This window comes from Balaenoptera ricei, chromosome 2 (assembly GCF_028023285.1).
Source record: "Balaenoptera ricei isolate mBalRic1 chromosome 2, mBalRic1.hap2, whole genome shotgun sequence".
In the NCBI taxonomy this organism is placed as follows: domain Eukaryota; kingdom Metazoa; phylum Chordata; class Mammalia; order Artiodactyla; family Balaenopteridae; genus Balaenoptera; species Balaenoptera ricei.
Window position 1 is genome coordinate 75662292 of NC_082640.1, and position 25973 is coordinate 75688264.

At 40.0% G+C, this 25973-nt stretch overlaps 1 protein-coding gene across 4 annotated transcripts in view; it reads left to right on the forward strand.

The window, feature by feature from the left end:
- Positions 1 to 25973, forward strand: part of RORA (RAR related orphan receptor A) — a 731116-nt gene that overhangs the window by 677103 nt on the left and 28040 nt on the right. For all 4 annotated transcript variants that reach the window (XR_009500815.1, XM_059913133.1, XM_059913134.1 and 1 more), the window contains one exon: positions 9105 to 9190. Coding sequence is in view for 3 of the 4 variants with exons in the window: in XM_059913133.1 (XP_059769116.1) it covers positions 9105 to 9190 (86 nt within the window). In the remaining variant the exon portion in view is untranslated. The remainder of the gene's footprint in view (positions 1 to 9104; positions 9191 to 25973) is intronic.

Here is a 25973-nt window from a genome sequence, read left to right on the forward strand (position 1 = left end):
TCTCTTGTTGCAGAGCACAGGCTCCAGACGCGCAGGCTCAGTGATTGTGGCTCACGAGCCTAGTCGCTCCGCGGCATGCGGGATCCTCCCAGACCAGGGCTCGAACCCGTGTCCCCTGCATTGGCAGGCAGATTCTCAACCACTGTGCCACCAGGGAAGCCCTCCTACTTGTTTTAAGACCCACTTCTGTGTCAATGGATTTTTCTGTCTTTGGACTTTGGAATTGAATCACCAGGTTTGTTTCTTTTTGTAACATTCTGTGTATCCATTGAAAAACTACAATCTTGTAAATTGAAGTACCAAGATCATACAATACCTATAAGTTGAGGTGTGCATAGGCAGGTGCAAAGTTAAGAGGGCTGTAAAATGGAGTGCTTATCTCTTGGGCTTAGGTGTGAGAATTTGGGGGTAATGGTGTAAAGTAAGGTTATTTCATAAAACGCAGTAAGAGTAATTTTGATGTTTTTGGTAAAGCAGAAACTAGATAAGATCTCCAGATTTGGTTTGGTTTTAAAGATGTTCTTTTCTGTTGTTGTGAAAAACAGACTTTGAATGATGAAAGCAAAGAGCTGACCCCATTGCTCTCAACTGTGAGCAAAGGAAGACGTAACCTAAATGTGGCACAATTGCTCTTGTTAAGGGGAAAAAAGGGATTGGTATCTAGAGTGAGGTTGATCGCTAGAAAAGATTAGCTGCAGTTCTGTGAGTCAGATGACATCTTTTTGGGTCTAGTATTATCCAGAATTATATAAGGGACACATACCTATTGTTGGAAAAGAAGTTTTTAAGAAACTCTCTTGATCATACTCCAACAACTTAGTAAGATAAGATGGATTCTTTTTCCTGCTGATATGAAATGGCTTAACCCACCCTGAGAGATTCAAGAGAAAGATTAGACATTTCTGATTTCAAGGTTCAAGAAAATCTGCAAGAACTTCATATTGAAAAAATGTAGTCAATTCTAGAATCTTAGAAGGACCTTGAGAATAATTGAGAATAATTGGCTGAATGGCCAGTTACCTTTGTCTTAGTCCCTGATTTCACATAACCCCAGAAATCCTCAACAACAAGGCTGCTCCGTTGTCCACAAAAGTGATAGAGATTAGATTAGGAAAGACCAAAAAAAATAAAGAATATGTTGCCTTAAATTGAGGTCTTCTGTGCATGACTGTGTCGTAGGAGAATTCTAGAGAGAACTGGATCTAAAAATCAAAGCCATCCACTGTTCCTCTATATGAAAAATCTGTTTCTTCTCTGATTTGACAGAATTTCCCCATCTAGGGACAAAAGTACTCATTTGGATTTGGCTTTTAGCAGAGATACATGTGCATCAGGGAATGCGAGTCAGTTTCTCTGGAAAGCTTAATCCAGTAGAGATAGAAACATATTACAAAGGATTAATATTCACTTCCCATTGTCAGAACTACCTGCACATTCACAGAAAGCCACGTGACAACACATACTTGTCTTCCTCATTCTTCAGGTATTTCCTGCATACACAGCTCAGCTTTCTCTGAATTCATATGGGCTTTAACTCTTAGGCTCCTAAGTCTTACATGTGTAAAGACTGAAGGAAATAAAGTTTCAAAAATCTAATTTTGTCATATTTTAGCTTTAGTTTGCAAATGCTTGATCTCTTGAAGAGTTTGAGGTGTGTTTATGTGTATGTATTTGGCAAGTATATGTAACACTTTTTATTTTAAACAATGATTTCTAAAAAGCTGTTACATTTTCAGCAGAAACCACAATCAAGTTAAAGCTTTTAAGAAGCGGCTTTAAATAGTATGTAAGGTGTAGGACTTTGGTGGGGGGGAGGCAGAGTAAGGTACAGGACCTTTTTTTGGATGGCTGTAATTTGACAGGGTCCTTTGAGTCAGACATGAACTTAATACCAAGGGTCAGAATGTGGGAGGGCAACATGTGTTTTTATTGTGTATAACAAGTGGGAATCATACCATTTCCATGATACCTCTGCAAGACAACTGAAGCCCTGATGAAGGGCTCAGTTCAGTGACTTTGCTTGTGACAGCTGTTACAGAGAGGTGACTTCTCCATCTATGTGCTTTTTCTCTCAAGCTGAGACAAAGATAGTAACATCTGGACCCATTAGTCCCTCAGGAAGGCATTTTGGAAACCAACAATTTAAAAAAAATCTTTGAGTCTAGTTAGCAGATGAAAATTACAGTTCTGTGGACTTTTCTTTATTCTCTTTGTGGCAGAGCCTGTAGTGGGTAGTAAGGGCACAGCGTCCTGGTCCTTGCCAAGAATGATATGCCAAGCTTCCTAAAGCTTCCCATCTATATAGGTCTTTTCATCTTCAAAGAGCTTTGTGAGCATTCGTTTACCACCACCTGCCTGGGAGGTAGGAGTTATCCCCATTTTATAGATGGAGGGAGTGGAGTTGTAAGTGACTTGCTTGAGGCCACTCAGGGAGTTGAGTATCAGAGGGAAATGCAGGAGTGCCAACTCCACTTCTTAGCTGGATCAACCTCCAGCTCTTTCTCTCTCATGGCATTTCCCCTTGAGAGCCCCAGATTGATGATAACATAAATCGAAAGGCATCAAATAATCCTGAGCAGGAAAGAGACACTAAGTCTGTCTTTTTTTTTTTTTTCCTTTGGTGGCTGCTTCTACAATTAAACCCTGGGAAACCTAGACATAGAGAAGAAGCCATTCAACCCTCCTGAGGTTCACTTTCCACATCTGTAGAATGGGACTAATAAGACCCATCTGCCTACTTCAGAGTTGTTGTGAACACCAAAATCAAAACAAGCTAGTGAGGACAAAAACTTTGAAAACCGTTACAGAGCTCTGCAAATATCAAGCATTATTGTTGTTGCCAGAAATGACCACAAGACTGCTCTACCAAAGGGGTAGGACTTTTCTAATTAGGGGGCTAACTGCTTTGCTGACGTTCAGCTAGGATCAAGTACTATCATGAAAAAATCCAAAAATCAGTAGAAGAAAAGACTGTACCGGGGACATATACCAGTATTATATTTAGTAGAAAAAATGGCGGACCAAGTTGATTTTTAGTTTGCGGAGTGTGTAGCTGGAACTCGGCCCTCCCCACCCAGGATGCCTATTGAACATGCCTGCACTGTGAAACAAATCCATGTTATACTCCAAGCCTTAGGTCCAGGGACAGAGTGTGCCAAACTGTTTGAATCCCACAGTCTGTTCTTCCACCATGAAGATGTATCGCGAGTTCTCTGCAAACCCTGATGGTGGCCTGGGGCCTCCAGCGGCAGCGCTGAGAGAGTGGAGAGAGAAAAAGGCTCCCTCCCTCCAAGCTGTTCCAGCCACTCTGCAGCAGGGCTCACAGGCAGGCGAATTTCAGCCCCTATTTTTGCCGCCTCGGCTGAGCCCCGTGGGGCAGAGTCCTTGGAGACCCTGGAACTAGAGGTGGCCAGACCCAGAGGGGCTACAAAACTCTCGAAGTCAGGAGTTGCCAAAGTCCCTCCTCCAGGAAACCAGGTGAAGACTCCCTACTCCCCCCCAGCCACCACCCCCCCCCCCGCCCCCAGCTGGCCTTGACATACAGGCCAGACTGCCATCCAGGCAGCTGCAGAAGCCTTTAATACCCCAGCAGTTTTAAACAGGGGATAAAATAAAGTGACTAATCCATAAAGGACTCAAGCCATTTTGCTGAAAATAAAATCAAATGCCTTAGGGTTTTTCTTTTTAATCTTTATTGGTTTTTCTGCTTACAAAAGTAATACATGCTGGTTGTAAAAAATTCAAACGTTAGAGAAATATGTAACATAGCAGGGGAAAAGTCCTCCATATTCTCAGCCTTCCAGGAAAAACACGGTCAACAGATTGGTATAAAGATAGCTTTTTTGTTGTTTTTTGTTTGTTTGTTTTTAGCAGCAGTTCTTGACAGTTTTTGCAAGACACACAAAATTGCTTGGCATTTGTATGTGTGACATAGTGTCATGGGTGTACCCAAGGTTTGACCATTTCCTGGGCAAGCCAGCAGTAACCCCACCCTGTTCCATCCAATTTGAGAAAGCATATGGTTGTGCAAGTGAGCAAGAGTGAAAGATCTTATGGGGGTGATCTTAGGTCCATGTTAGTTTATTTTTTTATATGAACCAGTAAAAAACTTTATTTTTTTTTTACTATTATTAGCAACAAATGCCTTGTGACACATCCCACACTGATTACAACATGCTGCTATGTTGTAGCAGTTAAGTGCCAATGTTGTAAAGGATCGCTGTGGTAGCTGGTATGAACTGCCTGTCATATTAGCTGGAGGCTAAGCCGCTTTTCTCTATCCCCGCTTTGGAAAGAGCTTAAAGTCTGCAGAAAAGAATTTCATTTCGCTATAAGGCAGGATTTCTTATCAACAATAACAATAATAATAACTGTTTTGAGTGCCAACTCTTTCTAAGGATTGTGTGTGATGTGCATATATATAGAGTACATGTATAAAATAATCATATGTGCTGTGTCATTTATACATTATATCATTGAATCTTCAAATAGAAAACTGAGACTCAGAGAGGTAGGTGAAGTAATTTGCCCAGCCCTAAGAATTGTTAAACATTGGTATTGGTCAGGCTAAGGTCAAGAACTCGGAATTTTATAAAATTGAGAATGGTCTTAGAAGGTTGATGATTATTTCCAGTTATAAACTAGTCAGGTAACTCCCAGAAAGACCTCTTGACGTCAGTTCTGAGTAGTATTAAGATTAACCAGATTACTTGTGAGATGCCTTTTGATCCTTGGTTAATAGTTTCCTACCAAGAGCAGTATATTCCCGATGTTTGTTATTGGAGTGATTTAGCTCGGCTATTCAGTATGATGAGAAGAGGGGTAGGGTGGAGAGGGAATAAGCTTTTGAGTTAGAGAAAAAGACCAAAATGTGTCCAAATTCCAACCTTACCTCTTCCAAGCTCTCTGACTTTGGGCAAGTTATTTAGCCTTTCTGAGCTTCAGTTTTCTCATCTAAAAAAAATGCAGATAATGATGATAATGATAATAATACCACCTACCTCACAGAGTTGTTGGAGCAGCAAATTAGATAATGCCTGAGACTTTATAAGCCCAAATACATGTTAAATATTATTGATTATTAATCAATCTATTTAGATTATCGTTGAGACATCACTATTCACCCACAGAATGAAGTGATGGGTACAACTCTTGGGCAATTATATATTTTAATACTTGGGCAGAATGGGCATTTTTCTCTGGACCACGATAAATCCAGAAATAGGTCCTGAGGAACAAGTGAGGTGTTAAGAATGCCAGTGTCTTGTTACCTTTTATAATGAAAAGTAAAAAGCAAACTTTTTTACAGAGGTGCAACGCTATATGACCGCCCAGCCTAAGGACCACTTGGCTAATTAGCACACCTGCTTTCCAGGATTTCCTGACGCCCCGCTGCCACTTGTTGTCAGCTCCTTGAAACTGCAGAAATTTGCCTGTGCAGGTGTGGAGAGCCTGCTTGAATTATTTAGGGTGCATGAAAGAGCAAATTATTTAGGCAATAGAGCTGAAAATGTGGGCAAATTAGAATTTTTCATAGCAAGATTGTTCATTGTTAAGCCAATTCATGATTATATGTGTGCGTGCATCTTGCTTCAGATATTCCGCTACAAAATAAACCTCTTTGCTGCAATGAATATGGATGTGGACTAATTTAATCAATATACTTGTGACAGTAGTGGTGTCTGACAGATTTCATCCTTTGAAATACTGGCTGAGTCAATGTGTGCAGTATATATATGGGCCAAGACTCATAATTTTTGTTACAAGAAGATTATTTTGAAAAGACACAATGCTGCCTGTCAGAAAATGGAAAAGCCTGAGGGATAGAAAGCAAAGGGCAAGGGGATTTTTGTCCTGTTCCCTCTTATGGGTCTGAAAACTCAAATTTGTGAAACTAAACTGCTTTCCTTTTGAAAAATTTGTAAGGCATTGACTATGTTTCTTCTCCTTGATACATTTGAATTCTGTAAATTGACTAAAAGGTGAAGGGAGGTGGATTTTGTGCATTGTTGGATTAAATGGAAGATTGAGTAAGTGCCCTGCTCCGATCTGCAAATGTTTACTTTCTAGAAAGATCAACACATGTGATAGATCACTTTCAGAGAATCTGCTTTTTGGAGCAAGTGGATTTTAGTCATTTCCTAAAGAGCACTTGCACCTGAAATTGTCTTCTGAGATAAGAGAGCCACCCAAGGGAGAAGGCTAGTAGAATAGTTTAATCCAACCAATCAGAATATCGGAACCTGGCTTTAGAGAACCCTCCCATCACCTCACCATGAGATTCCTAGGGAAGCTTGTTCTAACTAATTTGGAATCTTTGGCCAGCATTGCCCACTGGAGCCAAGCACAAACACAGTGCGGCAGGGGGCAAAGTTCTAGGCAAATGGCCCCTCGCTTGAAAATGCAGGTCAGTCTACAGCGAGTCCATTCATACTAAGCATCTTGGCCTCCATAAAGTCTCGTAAAATATGTCTCAGCTTGAGTGCCCTCCAGATCTGAAAGACCCTGAGAGCTGAAGGAAGGCTGAAGACCAAGAGTTTGGGAGCCTGACTCAGGCCAGTGGGCCTATGCAGTAGTGGCACCAAACTCTGGATTTATGCTACAGTGACTTTCCCAACCCTCACACCCACCCTCTCCCCAGCCGGCTGAGAACCATTCCAAGGGTGGAAGTGCTGGGCCAGGATGTCAATCCCAGGGGCACCCCCACCATGATCAGACCCCTCCCTGCCAGACCTCCAGATCACTTGCAAGATTACAGGAGCCTTTAGTAGGCATTTTGGTCACTGCCTTAAACATCATGATGTCACTTCTCATGGGTCATCCACTAGGAGTCCAGGCAGAGTGAACAACAATACACCATTTTCCATTTGATCCAGATGCATACAGTTTTACTCAGTGTTCCCTGTCTGGCCTGCCCAGAGCTTTCCTATCTTACAGAGGACTAAATAGATTTGCTTGATCTCTCCATTACTAAGATGGAATGAAAATAACTCTTGAGAGGCCCGAGTTTAGTGTTAGAGTTGCTTTTAGTTTTGATGCTGACTTAAACTATAGGGCCTAATGAGGTTTGTCTAGTTTCTGTGACTACAACTTGAGGTGAGACATAAGCAGAAGCAGCTCAGTGTCTGTCTTCTTTATTTCTTGTATGAGTTTTATTTAATAGATGGTCCAAGTCCTTTGTGTTGTCTAATTCTTCTCTTCCTTAGGGGTTGGGGTAGGGGAGGCTGGTTCTCATTACAGACTAGTTAATTCCTATGGGAAAATCCTTTCAGCTGATATCACCTTTCAGAATTTCTCTACTACCACTTGGCTTTTATGAGTCTATGAAAAACGTGGGGCATAACCATCTCTTTCTAGAGCTGCAGACAATCTGTGGCACAAAACTTTGCCTTAACTATGTATTAAAAATATTGGAGGAGCCGTAAGTGTGAAACATTATTAGAGTTTAGATTTCATAAAGAATTTTCCTTGAAGAAATCAAGCTAGGCTCTAAGATGAGGAGGCCGACTTGAAGATGACAGTTTTTGTTATGCATGATCTTATAACGTATTAAGTTGCATAACTCAGGATAGACATATTAGATAGTGTACAAAGATGCCACTATTGGAGTATTAGAAGGCTTCAGGATTATGGCACATTTATTGGAGGTGAGATTTTGAACAGTCTCTAACTCTGGATAGTGAAACTCAGAATGTCAACCCTAAAAGTGACTGATAGGCAAAGGACTCACTAAAGGCACTGCAGTACTTTTAGTCCCCTTGAAAGGAAGTTAGCAAGGACACATGGTTTAAAATGAGGTTAAGTCCAGTAATTTAATGTGTCCTCTTTTGAAGTATTGAATACAATTTTGTATCAAATCCAGAGTAGGTGGCTGTGGAATTTACCCCAGGATATGAGATTACATTGGAAGAAAGAGTGGGCTCTGTGTATGTGTGTTACTTACGTCGTGCAATACGTTCGTTAGACTAGTCATTGCTTTGTGTGAGGCATGGCACTAGGTAGGGGCTTTATGAAAATGAAATATACTTGGGCACTTGCAACTGCCTTTGTGTGTGTGACTTAGTAGGTAATCTGACATGATATCCAGTAGTGAAAACCATGGAAAATAAATTGAGTGTAATGGAGCGTTCCAGGTAAACTGGTGAAAGTTGTCATCCTGTATATGCAGCTCAGTGTTGGTTCTTTATTTCACATATAAATTGTATTTAATAGGTGGTCCAAGTACTTTGTTTTGCCTAATTATTCTGTTCCTTAGGGGTTTTTTTAATCCTTAGTTATGCTCTTTCCAGCTCTGCTCAAGATATAATGTGTTTGCTTAGAAATGCGCTTTAACATATTTGAGAACTTTGGTGTAATATGTATGAATTATTTGGTTATTCTTCCAGTATGAGGCAACTGTAAGTAATCAGTTAGACAGAAACACACGCACGCTGTACCAGAAAATCAATTTCCAATGTAAAGAACTCTGAAGCTACATATTCTATTTGTCCGGATTCATCATTATTAAATTCAAATAGGATATGAACTTTATGGTTGAAAGGTTTTGATCGTACACAAGTGGACTAATTTTTTAACACATGGCAGGTACATTTATTTCAAAAAGATGAGTAAGGAATTCTTACCATCATATGTAACTTATTAATATTTAGAATTGAATCATTTTCCTAAGTAGTCTTGGCTTTTTGGAGTCTACTTTTCTCCACCAGCCGAGCTACAGTGCTCAGCCAAGACAGGTTTATGACCTTTTAAAAATAATGATGGAAAATGAGATCGGAGGAAACATTTTAGTATCTGCTTTGCTCTGAGGCCTAAACTGCGAACTCTCCAGTTCTTGAAGGCTTTGAAATGCTGATTCCAGTCTTCTTGTGGGTTCTTAAACACCTCCTCAAATGACCCATTTTAATAACCCGAAAGCTATTATATAACGAGCAGCCATAATTTAGTCCAGGGCTCTAGGGGGACCCTCACAGTTCAGCAATGAATAGTTAATGCAGTATAATGTTTAGCAGGTTATTAGTTTTCACTATACAAATGCTGATCAGGGAACGCTTTTATAAGGTGTTTAAAGGAAAATGTAATTAACTGGTTGCGTGCTTCTGTTGCAGCTCAAATTGAAATTATTCCATGCAAGATCTGTGGAGACAAATCATCAGGAATCCATTACGGTGTCATTACATGTGAAGGCTGCAAGGTAAGCCTTTTTAATTGCTGTTGTTGTTTCTATTAACGTTAGGACGTATCTTTGTGACTTCTATTTTTTACTTCTACTATGCCTAAAAATTCACCTCCTTGGCACTCTGAGTGACGAGAAACGACAGGACAGAATAAATATTTGGGTGTTCATTACAATCAAGGAAGTTATATATATACTTTTATGCCTCCCATCACAATAATGAGAGGCTGGAGAAAAGTATTCGAGCATGGCTTGTTTGTCACTTCCAATCCCAGAATTGATTGAACTGATGAAAAACTCTCTTTGGTTATCTTTTTTCAAACAAGAGATGACTCTAGACTTCTGTAAGGTCCCTGTTATAAGCTTTATAAGAAGGCGTTTCCAAGAAGTTTAATGGGAACGTGATTGAAAGTCTTATTGCTGGCACACAGATGTTGACACATCTGGCCAAATCACGGCAAGGTTTTTAGAAAGCACTGAGTTCTGGTCCTGGGGCCACCATTTGTCCCTATTGTTTTGGACATGTCTTCATCTTTTAGTGACTCTGTTTCTTCATCTGTAAAGTGGCATTCTTCCTACCTTTTAGAACTATTCCAAGAATAGAAATGATAACTGTAAATAAAAGTCCTTATAAACTGAAAAGTGCTGTTTAAATCTAATAGTCTTACTGCTGTTGTTACTATTTTAATTATTACTGATGCTGATCTCAGGGCAACATGGACAGCACGTGCATAATGTGGGAATGGAAAATAGAGATGTTTTTCCTAATCATTCAAGACCCCCGAACCTAGATTGCCTCCGTTATTCAAATTTCAATTTATTAAGATTTAAATCCTCCTGCTTATCTTGGAAGGGCCTTGAGACAGCTTATAGGATAAAACAGTGCAAAGAAAACAGGAGAGAAGCTATTTAGACATGCAGGAGGCCTCTGAGATAGTTGTTTGCCACTGAACCAGGCCTGAATTAGCCCTAAAGCGTTTGGAGGCTGAAGCAAAAAATAAAATCCACAAATTTGGTTAGCTTTCGTTTAGTGAAATTAGAAAAATACAATATCATAAAATACAAAACCACCTTCAGACACAAATAACTACTGGGAGACTTCAGGGAAATTCGCCTTGTAATTTCCTTATGTCTTTGTTTTACTGTTAATCATCATGACACTTGCCACTTTGTACCTATACAAATGCTTCATATTGATCCTATCTTGGGGAAGCTTGAGATTTTTGCACACCACCTACCATACTTCATTATCCAGAAATCCATCTCGGAACAGAAAAAGGACATTGTCAGAAAAACTGATGAAATCCAAATAAAGTCGGTGGTTTAGTTAGTAGCACTGCACCAATGTTAATTTCTTAGTTTTAATAAATATAGCATAATTACATAAGGTGTTAACATCAAGGGATGCTGGATGAAGGGTATAATGGAAATCTCTGTGCAATCTTTGCAACTTATTACTAAATTTAAAATTATTTCAAATTAAACAGTTTAACAAAATAAAAAAAAAAAATTCACCCACCTTTAGGAATAGAGAGCTTTCTACTCAAAGGGGATTTTGAATTATTCACCTCTATGGTACCCTCAAGACCTCAAGGTTCTGGATTACCAAGGAAAAAAATTATTTCCTCAATTTGTCCTCCCTCCAAATTAATTAATGAATTAAAATTAAACAAAATAAAATCAACTGCCTGGCCTATGTTATCCCAAGATGTAAGCAAGAGAGGTACCTGCCTGTGACAACTGTCCCTCCATTGATTTGGGGGGGGTTAATTCGGCTGATGTGGCTGGGCAGCTGTCACACTGCACCCTCACCCACTCTGTGTACGCACCTTCTTATCACTGGTAGAGGATGGCATGGTCTTTCTTGCTGAAGGGTATATAGACAGCAGTGCTCCCCTACCAGGAGTTCCAAGCAGACTTGATTTTTGTGCATTGCCTATCACCTAGGTATTTTCTTAAGTGGTCTGGGTCCCAGGGATTAACCAGGTGTGCACCTTCATGCTGTTCACGAAACTGATCGCTCTCTCTGTGTCTGTCAGTAATGCCACATGTAGTTTTATGTGGCAAATTGAATACGATACCTAGGAATGGCGCGCAGGGCAGGACCAGGGAGAAGATGGGGGCTACTTCATAGGAAACACCTCAACAATTCAGAAGATTAATTAACAACACGCTATTCAATAAAATCTGAATTCTCTGAGTACCACTGTGTTTACTGAGGCATAAACAATGTGTGTTTTCTTTTTAACCCAATGTTTATTTATGACAAAAATAAAAGCAATAAGAAAACAAACGGCAGCTATTATTTCACTGTTGTCAGTTTTCTAGATTCCCTTCCAGATCTTGTACAGCCTCAGTGCCAGTGTGTTTTTCGGTCATCTGCAGTTCTGCTTCTCTTTCCTATTGACTTTATACAATGAAAATCACAAAAACAATCAATTAAAACTTCATTTTATTAACAGATTGGGCCTGTACCCAGCCTGGGACCTATACGGTAGTATGTGTTTATATTCAATGCATATAGTATTTGCCCTGCGTCATAGTTTCTGCTACAACTAACATTTTTTTTTTATTGAAGTATAGTTGATTTACAACGTCATGGTAGTTTCAGGTGTACAGCACAGTGATTCAGAATCTTTTTCAGATTGTTTTCCCTTACAGGTTATTACAAAATAATGAGTAGAGTTCCCTGTGCTATACAGTAGGTCCTTGTTGGTTATCTATTTTATATATAGTAGTGTGTACATTACAACTAACATTTTTATCTCTAGTTGTGGTGAAGTCAAGAGACTTCTTTTGCCACTGATGTTAATGATTTATCATGTTCTAACCAGGTGAAGGTGGTTGTATCATGACAAATTATAAATAATTTGTCTCTGTAATAGTATCATTAGACTTAAGGAAAATTTCTGATTAGATATATAAATAGAAATCTAATGAGAGAGAAAAAGTGACTCAGTCATTTTCTGAGCTAATCGCCTTGTGAATGTATTTTAAATTGCATTTTCAAATCAACAACCTGAAACCACAAGAAACCAGAGAACCTATTTAATTGCTGAAATGATTCTCTTTCACCACATACTTGCTCAAGTAGGCATTGCACATGAACGGCGAAAGTGGTGGACGTTTTGGTAGCTCTTTTTCTGGTTCCTGAGTATTCCCAGCTCACCCTCTCCAAATCCCTTTGGCCCTGTGTAGAGAGACGGTATAGTGTCAGGCTTATGCTCTGACTCTGGAACCAGACTGCCTGGGTTCAAACTCCAGTTCTGCTATTTACCAAGTTGAGCAAATACCCAACCTCTCTGTGCCTCTGTTTCCTCATCTGTAAAATGAGGACAGAAATTGTAGTTACTTCATATGGTTATCACGTGCATATAGGTAAAGCACTTACACGAGTGCCAGGCACGTAACAAGCACACATTGAGTGTTGGCTCTTGTTATTATCATTCCTGGGCAAACTCCTCATGTCTGAGTAATGTGCTCTGTAGAGTCAGATACTATTTCCAGGATATCTGTGGGTCCAGTCTTGATTTTGTGAACATTTGTAATTTGTAATGTAGACTCTGCCAATAAAAAGAGCGAAAATAGGAGCACCCCCTTGGGTGTTCTATAAGCACTATTTGGAGTCCAAAGACATAGAAGACCGAATCCTTCCCTCGAGCAGCTTACAGTCTAGTTGTAGAGACGAGGCCTTCATAGCAAACGGAGAACTAGATACTAGAGTAAGGCCGCAGTCTGTGATGTGCCCCAAGAAGCACACGTCCACTAGGCAGCCAGAGCCTAAAAATGGGGAAGTCTTGGTTGTATAACCCGGTTTGACTGGAGCAGAGAGTCACTTTCTGCAGATAGTGGAAGATAAGGATAGACAGGTATGCCATTCCCAAATTTTTAAGAACTCTGTTATGCCAAGGTTTTCACTGTAAAATTAGTTTCCTTGTTCTTTGGAGATCATGAAGGAACAGTGTACGAGCACTGGGCCAGCCCTGAATATTGCATTTCAGAAGACCGTTGAATCCAGGCCTGCAAGGGCTTAGTTCTGCCAGTAAAGACGTTCCTGAGCTCTTGGAACAGAATTTAGTCCCAGCCCTGGGTGAGCGCTAGCAGGGGTGTAAGGTAAGCTGGGTAGGCCTGCCAGGGAGGAGGGGCCGGGTCACGGAGCACGGGGACAGCAGAAAAGGCCAGAAGTAAAATGAAAGGCTGCAGATGTTAGGGTTAAGGTTCGATCTTCAGAGTGAATACAAGTGCTGAAGTGTTTATAGAAAAACGACGACTGGTTGAGGCTTTCTTTCGAGAAACGGTTCTGTTTATCATTCAACTTCATTTCCTAGCTTCAGTATTAGATACAGTGGCTGCTTACAGCAGGAGGATGAAAAATGTATCTCAAGATTAAAAAAACACACACACACAGAATTTTTAATCCATGTCTTTTTAGACTTTGGGCCTCTACCATAACTTTTTCCCCCAATTTTGTTGAGAAATAATTGACATACTTTACTGTATAAGTTTAAGGCATTCAGCATGACGGTTTGATTTACATATCTTGTGAAATGATTACCACAATAGTTTCAGCTAGCATCCATCTTCTCATGCACAGTTGACCCTTGAACAACACGGGTCTGAACTGCATAGGTCCACTTACACGGATTTTTTTAAATAAATATGTTGGAAAAAATCGTAAATAAATATGAATTTCTTTTTAACATTATCTTTTCATTTTTGATGTCTAATGTCGGTAATACATATAACATCTCCTTTATCGTATATGACAATATGGATGTAGATACTGACAGACAATTCACCTTGAAAACAAAGGACATAAACTTATGGTATTGGTAAATACAGTACAGTACTGTCAATGTATTTTCTCTTCCTTACGATTTTTTTAATAACATTTTCTTTTCTCTAGCTTACTTTATTGTAAGATTATGGTGTATAGCACATACAACATACAAAATTTTTGTTAATCAACTGTTTATGTTATCAGTAAGATTTCCGGTCAACTGTAGACTATTAGTAGTTAAGTTTGGGGGGAGTCAAAAGTCAAACTCGGATTTTTGACTGCATAGGGTTCTACAAACCCTAACCCCCGCATTGTTCAAGGGTCAACTCAGATACAATAAAAAGAAAAGAAGAAAGGGAAAGAAGTATTCTCCTTGTGATGAAAACTCTTAGGATCTACTCTTGTAGCAGCTTTCCTTTATATCATAAAGCAGTGTTAGCTATGATTATCATTCAACTATAGCTTCTTAAATAATAATGTACAGTTGAGTATTGAAGTTAGTGAATTGATTTCTGATTACATCTAAGACCCTTTGCCTCGTGATAAGTCTAAGAATAGAGTCCATTCATGTGTCAAATATTTATTCATCAATTAATACATTTAAGATGATGTCTTATGCAAAGCTTCCTCTTCCACCCAGGAAAGGGAGAACTTGGAATAGCTTCTTCACATTAACAAATATGCTCTCTGAAATTAACAATAAAAAGTCTTTTCAAAGATATCAAGAATGTATAATTGGTACTTTTTTTTTTCCTGAAAGAGTTAAAGCATTTTCTGGAGCTTTATATGTATTAGGTTAAAAACCATATCCACAAATGTTCCTTTTAGGCCCAAATTGTTTTTTAAAGGATTCTAATATTTTTATTTCAGTTGTAAAATATCACTAGCCCTGGATCAACTTGTCTACTTTTCAGCATTGGTACATTCATGCTCAACATTTTTACTTTAATATTTTATAACACTTGGCCCCAGTATTAGAGCTAGCCATTTAAAATGAAAATCAGACTTGGCTTTTTATTACATCCTGTGACATCAGAGTTTCATTTCTGTTATATACAGGTGATAAGAACAAATTTTTTATTGAGCAAAACCTTCCAGGCCTGTGATGAAATAAATGCACAAGTGGTAGGATGTGTTAAACCCCAATTTGCATCAAGATGATTTGAGGGGTTTTTTTTTGTATTTTTCTAGTTTCTTTGGTTTGGTCTTAATCGTGCCTCAGCTCACAGAAGATGCTGGGCTTCTGACCTTGTCATAGATGGGGTCTAACGTGGTGTCTGGCTCAGAGTAGGGCCCCTCGTGCTTGCTTGGGAATCACTGTTGCTGAATGTGCCCACTGGATTGGATCTGAGGATGGCAAATCACCGTATGGCAGAGCAGACATCTCCACTTACCAAATGTAACACACGAGGTCAGCTTTAATCAGAGATCATTTGCATATACAGTTCTACGGGGAGGCCAGTCACTACTGAACAGGAAAGTAGTTGAGGAGCTCCACATCTCCATGACTTATTGCTGCCCGATGCCTGAGTGTGGGACCATACCAGCTCACTTTGGAGAATGAGGTTTCCTGTTTTTTTTTTTTCTAAAGAACAAATTTCCTTCTTACTTGCTTCCTTGGGGACTGTTATTCCTGTCTCCTCCCCCCATTTTAATTTTATTATTTCTTCTGCCTCTTCCTCTCTCTGATTTTAATCTATGCATGCCCTCTCTTTCCCCCTCAATAAAATTAAGTTGCCAGTTACCTTCCTTCTTAACTTTAAATCCTTAACTTTCTGCCCACATTTATCCAAAGATATTTCTTGTTCCTCACCCCCATACTTCCGAACATTCCAACAGAAACTTCCCAAAATAAATAAAATTGAAACAGAGTTCATGCCTCCCCAACTAGGATTCTCAGCTCATCTCAGCCACAGAAATGGAATGAGAGGGATTCCCACGTCCACAGTCCCCCAAATACCAACATTTCCGTTGGATTGGAAAATACAATAATCCGCTCAGGCATATGAGCATTCACCATAAATCATAGAGTTATGAATAAATCTTGGTTGTCAAAAGCAAATGTGTAGCCGTTCCAACGCGTCTGCCATTAGAATTCAGCAAGGCAGCTGTCAGCTGTTTTCTTGTAATTAAACAGCCAATGAGCAGCTAATTAAGACATATGCGTATACAGAAGTGGAAGTGGGTATGTTAATGAACTGTAGGAATCAATTCATTAAGTGAAAATTGTCAAAAGACCAAACATCAGATCAGCATTTCAGCCTGTGCCTCACTGGGAAGGAGCCCCGAGCCGGAGGGGAGCCCCTCAGAGCTCTACCCCCCTCCACCCCAGCACCCTTCCAACCACACCCACACGTCTCTGTGCAGCCAACACCCTCTTGGGGGCAAAAATAATAACCCCAATAGGAAATGCCATGTCTATTTCAAAGCTTTTTATCAAGGAGACCTAGCAAAGGAGAGCGTTTTCCTACTTGTGTAAACCTGGTATTCGATACCCTATAAAACGCCATCTCCCTCACCTTGTGTTTGAACCATTACATGGATCTTTGTACAACTGAGAAGTGGGGCATTTTTACTTGTTTGTTTTGTTGTTTATCTGTTTCTGTTTGGTCTGCCCCACATGTTTGTCTGGGTGCCTTTTTGGATAGTGTATTAAGAAGTCTCTGGCCTTTGGGTTAAGATGCACGCAGGGTTCAGGGATTCAAATCCTGGCTCCTCTCCTTACCTGCTGTGTGACTTTGGATACATGGTTTAACCTCTCTGAACTGTCATTTTCTTATTTGTAAACAGATATAAAAATACCTACTTTGCAATGTTGTTGTGAATTGCAAATAAATCATGGTTGCGAAGTGTCCTCCACGGTGCCAGGTATAGAATAGGAGCTCAGCATATGATTGTCACCACTGTTTTTATCACAGGCATCATTTTTCCTCTGGTCATTCATTTCACAAGTGTTTGTTGACTGCTCCAAGTACTAAGTTAGCTACTGGAAACAAAGAAACAAAACTGTCAGTGAGGGAGACAAATTAGTAATACAGCAAGTTAAGGGCTATGAGAGGGATAGCTACATGGGCTCTAGGGGTGTACATGGGAGGGACCCCTCAACCAGCCTTGGGAAGGGCAAGGTCAGAGAAAGTGAAACCTCAAGAGAGGAGGAGAACTTCCAGGAAGGTTGCGGGGCCGGGGTTGGGGTGGGGGTGTGTGGAATCCTTTGAGGAACTGTGGACACAGTGGTTTAGGTTTGGCCAGAGTGTGACTTTGAGAAGAGGAGAGAGCTGCCTGGACGGGTGGTCATAGCCAGGTCATCAGTGAGGAGCCATTGAGGGCTCATAAGCACGGAAGAGACTTGATCAGGGTTCTGTTTTTAGAAACAGAACATCTTCGGTGACTGTGTGAGGATGGATTGGAGGGAGTAAGGATGGAAGCAGGGAGCAGTGGGGAGGCTGTGTAATAACCCAGTCAGGAGGTGGTAGATGTGGGAACCTGAGAAAATTGCAGTAAAGGTGGAGAAAGGTAGATGGATTGGGGAAACACGAAGGTGACCAGAAACAGCCTAACTTAGTGAGTGCATGGATGTGGGTGGCGAGGAGGCAGGGAAGCCCATCTTTGTGCCTCGAGTATCTGGGTGATGGTGGTACCCTTGACTGAACAAGAAAACACTAGAGGAGAAGAGGCTGGGAAAATGGTCAGTGGGTGGGGAAATGTTCTGTTCGGAATGAAGATCAAGCCATTCAGTATGTATTGAATGGGTAAACAACAAGGTCTTACTGTATAGCACAGAGAAAAACTCTACAGTATTTAGTATCCTATGATGAACCATAATGGAAAAGAATATTTAAAAAGAAGGCATATATATATATATATATATATATATATATATATATATGTGAATCGCTTTGCTGTACAGCAGAAATTAACACAACATTGTAAATCAACGCTACTTCAAAGAATAATAAACCCATTCAGCTGAAGTTTCTGGAGAGTGTGTGTGTATGTGTGTGTTGGTGATGGGGGTGACAGGGCTGTAGAAGGCCAGGCCACGACTTTGGGTGTGTGACTGTCCAGAATACGGGGGAGCCACTCAGACAGCCTGGTGGGAAGTGAGGGGTCCAGCCAGGACTGGGCTCAGTCCAGTCACGTGCTGGTTAGTTTTTAGCAACCAACAGTGTCTATATGTATGTCCATAACTTTAGTGTATATGTCACTGATGTAATTTCATACATTTTATAAATAGTAAAATCGACAATATTATAAACAGAGAATATAGTATATAGTATATATATACTATATAGTATATATATACACTATATTATATATATATATACTATATAGTATATATATACATATATATATATATATATATATATATATATATATATATATATATACTATATAGTATATATATAGATGGCCGATTCTCACGGAATGTGCTCATTGATTTTTGCTGAACTCTCACATCCATACCTGTGGTGGCAGCTGACGAAAGACTGTAGCACCAACGTGATTTTTCGTTTACATTAATGAATAAGAGGAAAGTGAAACAAGGAAAAACATGTTTTGGAACTTCACTCATTCGTCAGTGATGACGTGAGCAACTTCTTTGCTGAATCAGATAATAGTTTTTAAAAACTGGAAGAATATTTCTTTACATTCTTTTTTTGTGCTCTTCACAATGTGATGGCTACAGACATGACATATTTTTAAATTGAACCCACATCATTATCATTTTCTTCATCACTTTTTAAAAATTTTTATTGAATTATAGTTGATTTACAATGTTGTGTTAGTTTCAGGTGTACAACAAAGTGATTCAGTTATATATATATGTACATATATCTATTCTTTTTCAAATTCTCTTCTCATATAGGTTATTACAGTGTATCGCGTAGAGTTCCCTGTGCTATACAGTAGGTCCTTGTTGGTTATCTATTTTTATATAGTAGTATGTATATGTTAATCCCAAACTCCTAATTCTGATCCATAGCACTTGTCAATTTCTGTGGCGGAAATACTCTCAGCACATGGTCAATTTCAAACCTCCCCACATGACCTCTCACTGCACGCAGGATAAGGAAGAGGTGCACAGTAGCACACCGTTATGCAGTGAGCTACCATTCAGATATAATTGATGTAAATAACCTCAAAAACAGGGACAGTAGCAAAATAGTAATAAAATAATAAGTTAATGTTTAATAATGGTGATGTTTAACAGTTGGTTCACGAAATTCCTGAAATGTTAACATTCAACTCTTGCAACCCCGTATCAGCCTTCTCCCACACCCATGGCCTCAGTCTCTGTCCTGGGGAGCTCCAATCTAGTGGAATCGATGAAAAATTTCATAGTATACAGCCAGATTGTTTTTTAAAAAAAATTAGGCTATAAAATTTTCCAGGGCTTCCCTGGTGGCACAGTGGTTAAGAATCCGCCTGCCAATGCAGGGGACACGGGTTCGAGCCCTGGTCCAGGAAGATCCCACATGCTGCGGAGCAACTAAGCCCGTGCACCACAACTACTGAGCCTGTGCTCTAGAGCCCGCGAGCCACAACTACTGAAGCCTGCGTGCCACAACTACCGAAGCCTGCGCGCCTAGAGCCCCTGCTCTGCAACAAGAGAAGCCACCGCAATGAGAAGCCCGTGCACCGCAACGAAGAGTAGCCCCCGCTCACCACAACTAGAGAAAGCCCGCGTGCAGCAACGAAGACCCAATGCAGCCGAAAATAAATAAATAAATAAATAAATAAATTTTAAAAAAAAATTTTTTTTCCAGAGAATAGAGGCAGAAATCAGAAATAAAACTCAAGGAAAGGCACTTTGAAAGACTTGGTGAAATAAGGGGAGATACACTTGAGAGTTCTCTTTGAGGCAGCAGGAATGGGGGCAGAAGGCTGACATGTGTGAGGAAATCAAGACTGTGTGACATTGGTTTTGTTAGCCCAGCACTGCAGGAGAGATGCTTACGTGGGAGGACACTGCACTTAAAATTAGGGCACTGGAGTTTGAGTCCCAGCACTAACACGTAGCCATGGGACAGCCTTGGACAAGTCACTTACCATTCTGAGCTTCATTTTTGTTATCTGCAAAATCAGAAAACTAGAGTATAGACCTTAACAAAGGGAAGGCAGCAGAGTCTTCGGAAAGCTTTGTTAAATTGTTTGCCATACAAAATGACATTTCTTCTTTTTTTGACCTATAAAAATGGTGCTTTCACATTGTTCAAACTAGTTTGTATGTCTGTGACTATACTCCCAAAGGTTGTAGTTCAATAGATCTCATGTGTATTTTATAAAAGCTCCATGGGTGATTCTCATACACCGTCAGTTTGAGAACTACTGAATCTGATAATCTCTCGGCTTCGTTTCATCTCTAAAGGCCTGTTTGTATTATTCTAATGTATTGCAACAACTGCATGTGAGTATGCTGCCACTAGGTGGTGGTAGTGTGCCGCAGTCACACCAAGTGCTGTATCCTACCCTGCAATTCATCATGGTGGCCCTCTCTGCTCAAGCCCACCATGTTTATAGTGGCACATCTCTGTGTATCTTGACATCCATAAAAAGTGAACTTTTAAGAAAGCCAAAGAAGTCATTCATTAGCTCAGCTTTTAGAAATAAAACTCCAAAACTGTGTACTTAATATCTTTGCCAGCTGACTCACAGCTTCAGCACTTTCTCCTTTATGTATACCTCCTCAGTTCCACCCCAAAACTCCAAGTGCTGCCTTGTGCTGTCACTGCTGTCTGTGTGGCCTCAAGCTTCCTAGCCCCTAGAACTGGTGTCTCAGCTTACTCATTTCTCAGTGTGACCCTCTCCAGGATTGCACCCCAGTCAGTCAAGATCCTGCTTCTACATTTATGAGCGTACTTCTCGCTTGAGGAAGTAAGGTACCTACCATACCTTCTCCCTTTCTTCCTCTTCTTTCTTGCTCTTCTAATCCTTCTCCTCTTACGTGTTCATCAGCTTTAAATACTTTATCAGTAATACTGCCCAAATCCCCTGAGAAACCCCAAGGAATACTGAAATGAAAAGGTTTTTTGTTTGTTTGTTTTTAAGGGAAAAAAGGGGGCAGGAAAGGAAGACCAAGCCCTCATTCTGTCTGAAATGCAAAGTTTAGTGTGTCTGAGTCACCCAGGCTTACCCTCTTTCTCCCTTCACAGCTCTCACCTTATAACCCCACCTGACCCCTCCCACTTGGTATTTGATAGCTAGCCTTGTGGGCATGACTCTGTCGATTTAATCCAAAAGAAAGGTCTCTTCTCTGGGTCTCAGCACTGCCACTCCCTGAACTTTCCACAGGCATTTGCTCAAATGACTCAGTGAGAAATAAATGGTGTCGTAAAGAGTAAGGTGAAGCATCCATGCACAGGGAACTATATTCAATATCCTGTGATGAACCATAATGGAAAAGAATATTTAAATAAAGGATGTGTGTATATATATATATATATATATATATATATATATATATATATATGTAAAACTGAATCACTTTGCTGTACAGCAGAAATTAACGCAACATCGTGAATCAACTGTACATCAATAAAAAACAAACAAAAAACAAAGCTGAGGGATCCGAAGAAGTGTAGTCCTTTTCCAAACGTTGGTTCCAGCCTCAGTGCTGTCGCTCCAAGAGCATGTGGAAAGCCTCGTGGATTTGCCTTGCAACTGATGGCATAATTTCTCAGACATCTTTAACGATAGTGACTGTGTGTCCTTGAAGTCAGTTTGTTGTTGTTATTGTTCTGTTTGTTTTCTAAACGAGCCAGAGTAATTTAGAAATAAGTAACGTGAATAAAAGGGGACATGGTCCTCCCGGTCAGAAATGAGGGAAAATCACGAAATCGTGAGACTGGTTTCCTCATGTGAATAACCCACATCAGGAGGTGGCAGTAGAAGAGGAATCTGTAAAATGCCTGGGCATTGACGCCGTGACCAGCCAAGGGGGCTAACCTGAAGGAAAACGCTAATTTCAGAGCAGATCAGTCTCGCTCTTTTGTCATGCATACCTTGTGCCTTGACGCTGCCTCCTTTCAGGACTGCCTTCTGTAAGAACCCCCAAGTGGGAATCCTTCTGACACTCAAAGGAAGCAGAAAAACAACAAAAGGGATAGACGTGTGAGTTCTGGAATTAAACCACCTAAATTCAGATTCTGGCTTTACCCCCATGCTGGGGGGTAGGGGGGAAAGGGGGTGGGGGAGTTCTGAGCTAGTGCCTCTCTAAGCCTCAGGTTCTTTGACCTAAAAACCAAGAAAATGATAGCACCTGCCTCGTGTTGCCCTTGTCAAGATTACGTGATGGAATCCATATAAAGCACAAGGTGCCTAGCAAATAATAAGCACTGTTTTAACGATTCCTGGGATTGGTTTTAATCAAGTAGGTGAGACATATAGACAAAAAATGACTGCTGTGAAGAGAGAAGTTTGTCAGATTCACAGACTTAGAGAGTGAACTTGTGGTTACCAAGGGGGAAGGGTTGGTGGGGGGTGGGGATAGATTGGGAGTTTGGGATTGACATGTACACACTGCTATATTTAAAATGGATAACCAACAAGGACCTACTGTATAGCACTGGGAACTCTGCTCAATATTATGTAACAACTTAAATGGGAAAAGAATTGGAAAAAGAATAGATACATGTATATGTATAACTGAATCACTTTGCTGTACAGCTGAAACTAACACAACATTGTTAATCAACTACACTCCACTATAAAATAAAAATTTTAAAAAAGAGAGAGAGAAGTTGGTTATAACATAGGTCCCTTGAAACAGGAGGCACAGCATGCCACACAGAGGACCACAGTGGGAAGCACCAGGGTCAGTCAGGAGGCAGGTGGAATGAGGGGGAAACATGGGAGGAGGTGGCTGGATGTTAGGGCTCTGGATCGGTTGGTCTGCATATAAAAGGTGTGCTCCCAGGCAAGTTGTTTGCTATTTCTAGGAATTAGGTAGTCCTGGGAAGCATAATCTCTCCTGGGTTATCAAGATCTCAAGATGTCAAAGCATTAAAAATACAGAATAAAAAGGTATGATTAATACAGACACTCATTAAGATCTCTCTCATCATCACCATCATCATCATTATCATTATGCCCTCCCAGAATTCTCTTGTAGCAGAGCAAACTGGTGGTTGTATATAGCGTCTGTGCTAACATCCTGGAATTTCATTAGTGGTGGTTTGATGTTAACTTGAGTTTAATATGTGAAAACTAAAGAGTAGCCTTTTTTTCCTTTGATAATGATCCAAGCATTATTCAAGAGCTGTGTCTAGTCCTGGATTTCAGATTTTTTAAGAAAGTGGAGAAACTGGAAAGGATCCTAAGAAGAAATACTAAAGGTACAAAAGAACCTAGAAAGGAAGCTGACAGATGCTGTGATTTGGTCTACAGACAAGGTACTGGGAGATAACTTGGCAGCCTGCAAGTACTGGTTCCATTTAAAGAAAAAAGAGAGATTGTGTAGACATTCTCCATATTCGACGATTATAGAACGAAATGGAGCAGGCTCATTCAGCCTCAGCTAAAGGAAAAGCAAATAATTCCTGATCCTAGGCACCTGCAGTGACAGCAAACATGGAGGGTCTGAAGGTGGTAGAGTCTCAAGAAAGTAATAAACACCTTTCAGCCTTGACAGAGATTATGTGTCTCAGACTCAACTGAATACCTAGACAGGTGACCTCTTGGTATCTCTTTCTAAGGATTATCTGCCTCTGTTACCATTTATATTTTCTTGAATTCTCTCCACTAAGCCCCAAAGAAAGCTTTACTTCTCACTTTCTTGTCAACAGAGAAAAAAAAAAAAAAAAAAAACACCCCAGAGCTTTTTAGATATTTTGAGAAGAGAGAGATTGCCTCACAGAAGAGGCCAGACTTGGTATCAGGGAGATTTGAAGTACAGTAGAGAGACAGTCTGAGACCCTGGGCCCCCAGCCTTGCCCATGTTGGTCAGTGAGCAGCCTGGCAGAGAGGTGGTAAGAGGTCAGTGCCTGTCCCTCCCATCCTAAGTTGGTTTCCAAAAGGAAAGAACTGGGAACTGAGGTCATATCCATCATAACCATGACTTAATCCACAAAGTCCCCAGCCATCACAGAAGAAAGCAGATGTACTGAATAGTTCTTCCTGAGTAGCCCACATACCTTTCTACCCACATATTGTAGAAAAATCAGAAAGCACAGATGAACAGAAAGAAAATTAAGATCACTCATGCCCCCACCAACCAGTGCCAGCTGTTCTTTTCATTCGAGGGCATAATATTCCAAAGTTTCTTCCATGTTAAATATATGGATTTTCCCTACAAAATTGGATTATATTGTGTTCAGTTCTTTAGCTGTTTTTTTTTATTCAGCAGTATATTTTTAATAACCTTTTTATGTCAATAATTGTATTTCTAAAACACCATTTTTAAAGGTTGCTGAATGTATAGATATCCAGTATGACTCTTCCAATTCACTACTGTTGGACATTTAGCGTCTTTCTAAATTTTTTTTTTTACCTTACCGATAGTGCTGGGATGAACATCCGTGTAGGTAAATCTTTGTACCATTCTTAACATTCCTTTAAAATATATTCCTTAAAGGGTAATTACTGGTTCAATGGATAGGCATGTTTTTAAGGATTTTGATAGAACTGCCAAGTTGGCCTCCAGAAAAATCTTCTGGTGAGAGAGTGCTCTTATCAGTTTGCCCAGCACTCTGTCGCTCTGTTAGTTCTTCAGGATTTTACCTTACCTTCTCCACTAGTGTCCCCTTGGTTGGGATCATCTGTCTTTGCCATTAAAGATTTGAAGGTGACTATACTCTTTTGTACCTTCCATGGCTCTGCTTCATAGAAATGACTCTGGTTACCTTCTTTTTTTTCCCCCAGAGTACATCCCTAGTTTGAAAAACCACTGAGAGATAAGTAAACAATCAAAAGATAACCAGAAACAAACCCCCCATACGTTTGGAAATTAAGAAATGTGCTTGTATAGATAAACAACAATATCCTACTGTATAGAGCAGGGAAATATATATATATATATATATATATATATATATACACACACACACACACACACACACACACACACACATACATATATATGTACCTGAATCACTTTGCTGTACACCAGAAACTAATACAACATTGTAAATCAACTACACTTCAACTTTTAAAAATGTGCTTCTCAAGAACATGTGGATTAAAGGAGAAAGCTGTTGAAAACTAGAGCATGTTTCAGGTTGAATAATCATGAAAATAATACATAGCAGAACCTGTGGGTTGCTACCAAAACGTAACTAAAAGGAACCCTTGCAGCTTTAAGAAGAGAAACAGCAGTGAAAATTAATGAGCTAATAAGAATCCAGCTCAAGAAGTTAGCAAAAATGAATGAGTGAGTGAATTAATGAAATCCTTGAGGTCAGTACTCCTTACGCATCTCAGTACAACTCCTCATTTCCAAAACAGTGCTTAACAAATAAGTGGAACTGGATGAACATCAGATTGGATTTGTTCAATCTTCAAGACCATGATTCTAAACACATGGTATTTCCAAACTGTCAAGGGTAGAGTATTCCCAGTCTGATTGATCTGCCAAGATAATCCTTCCAAGTGTCACTTAACTTCTTGGAGCAGTAGATTCTGACTTGAGGAATGGAAGACACCTAAAAGATGGTGAATTTACATGGTCTGGTTGACATGACCACAGTGTACCAGGATTGCAGCCACCTGGCTTATGGTGAGGCTGCATTTTCTTATCTCTGGACACCCCAGAAGAGTGTTTTGTGTGTATTCTACTAAAAATGTTTTGGAGATATAGGTTAAAGATAAGTGCCTTTGTACCGTTTCATTAAGCACACAGCTTTTGATCATCAGAGACCAAGTAGAGGGCCCAATCCTGTGCCTTCTACATAGTCAGCCGTCTGCTGCAGTTAAAGAAAGTTTTGCATGTGTAAGGGACAGAGGATTGGGCTCTGGGGATCAATTTTACTCGAGGAAAACGAAGTGACTTTAATTTCATTAATGGTCTCCAGGATGACTGTGCTA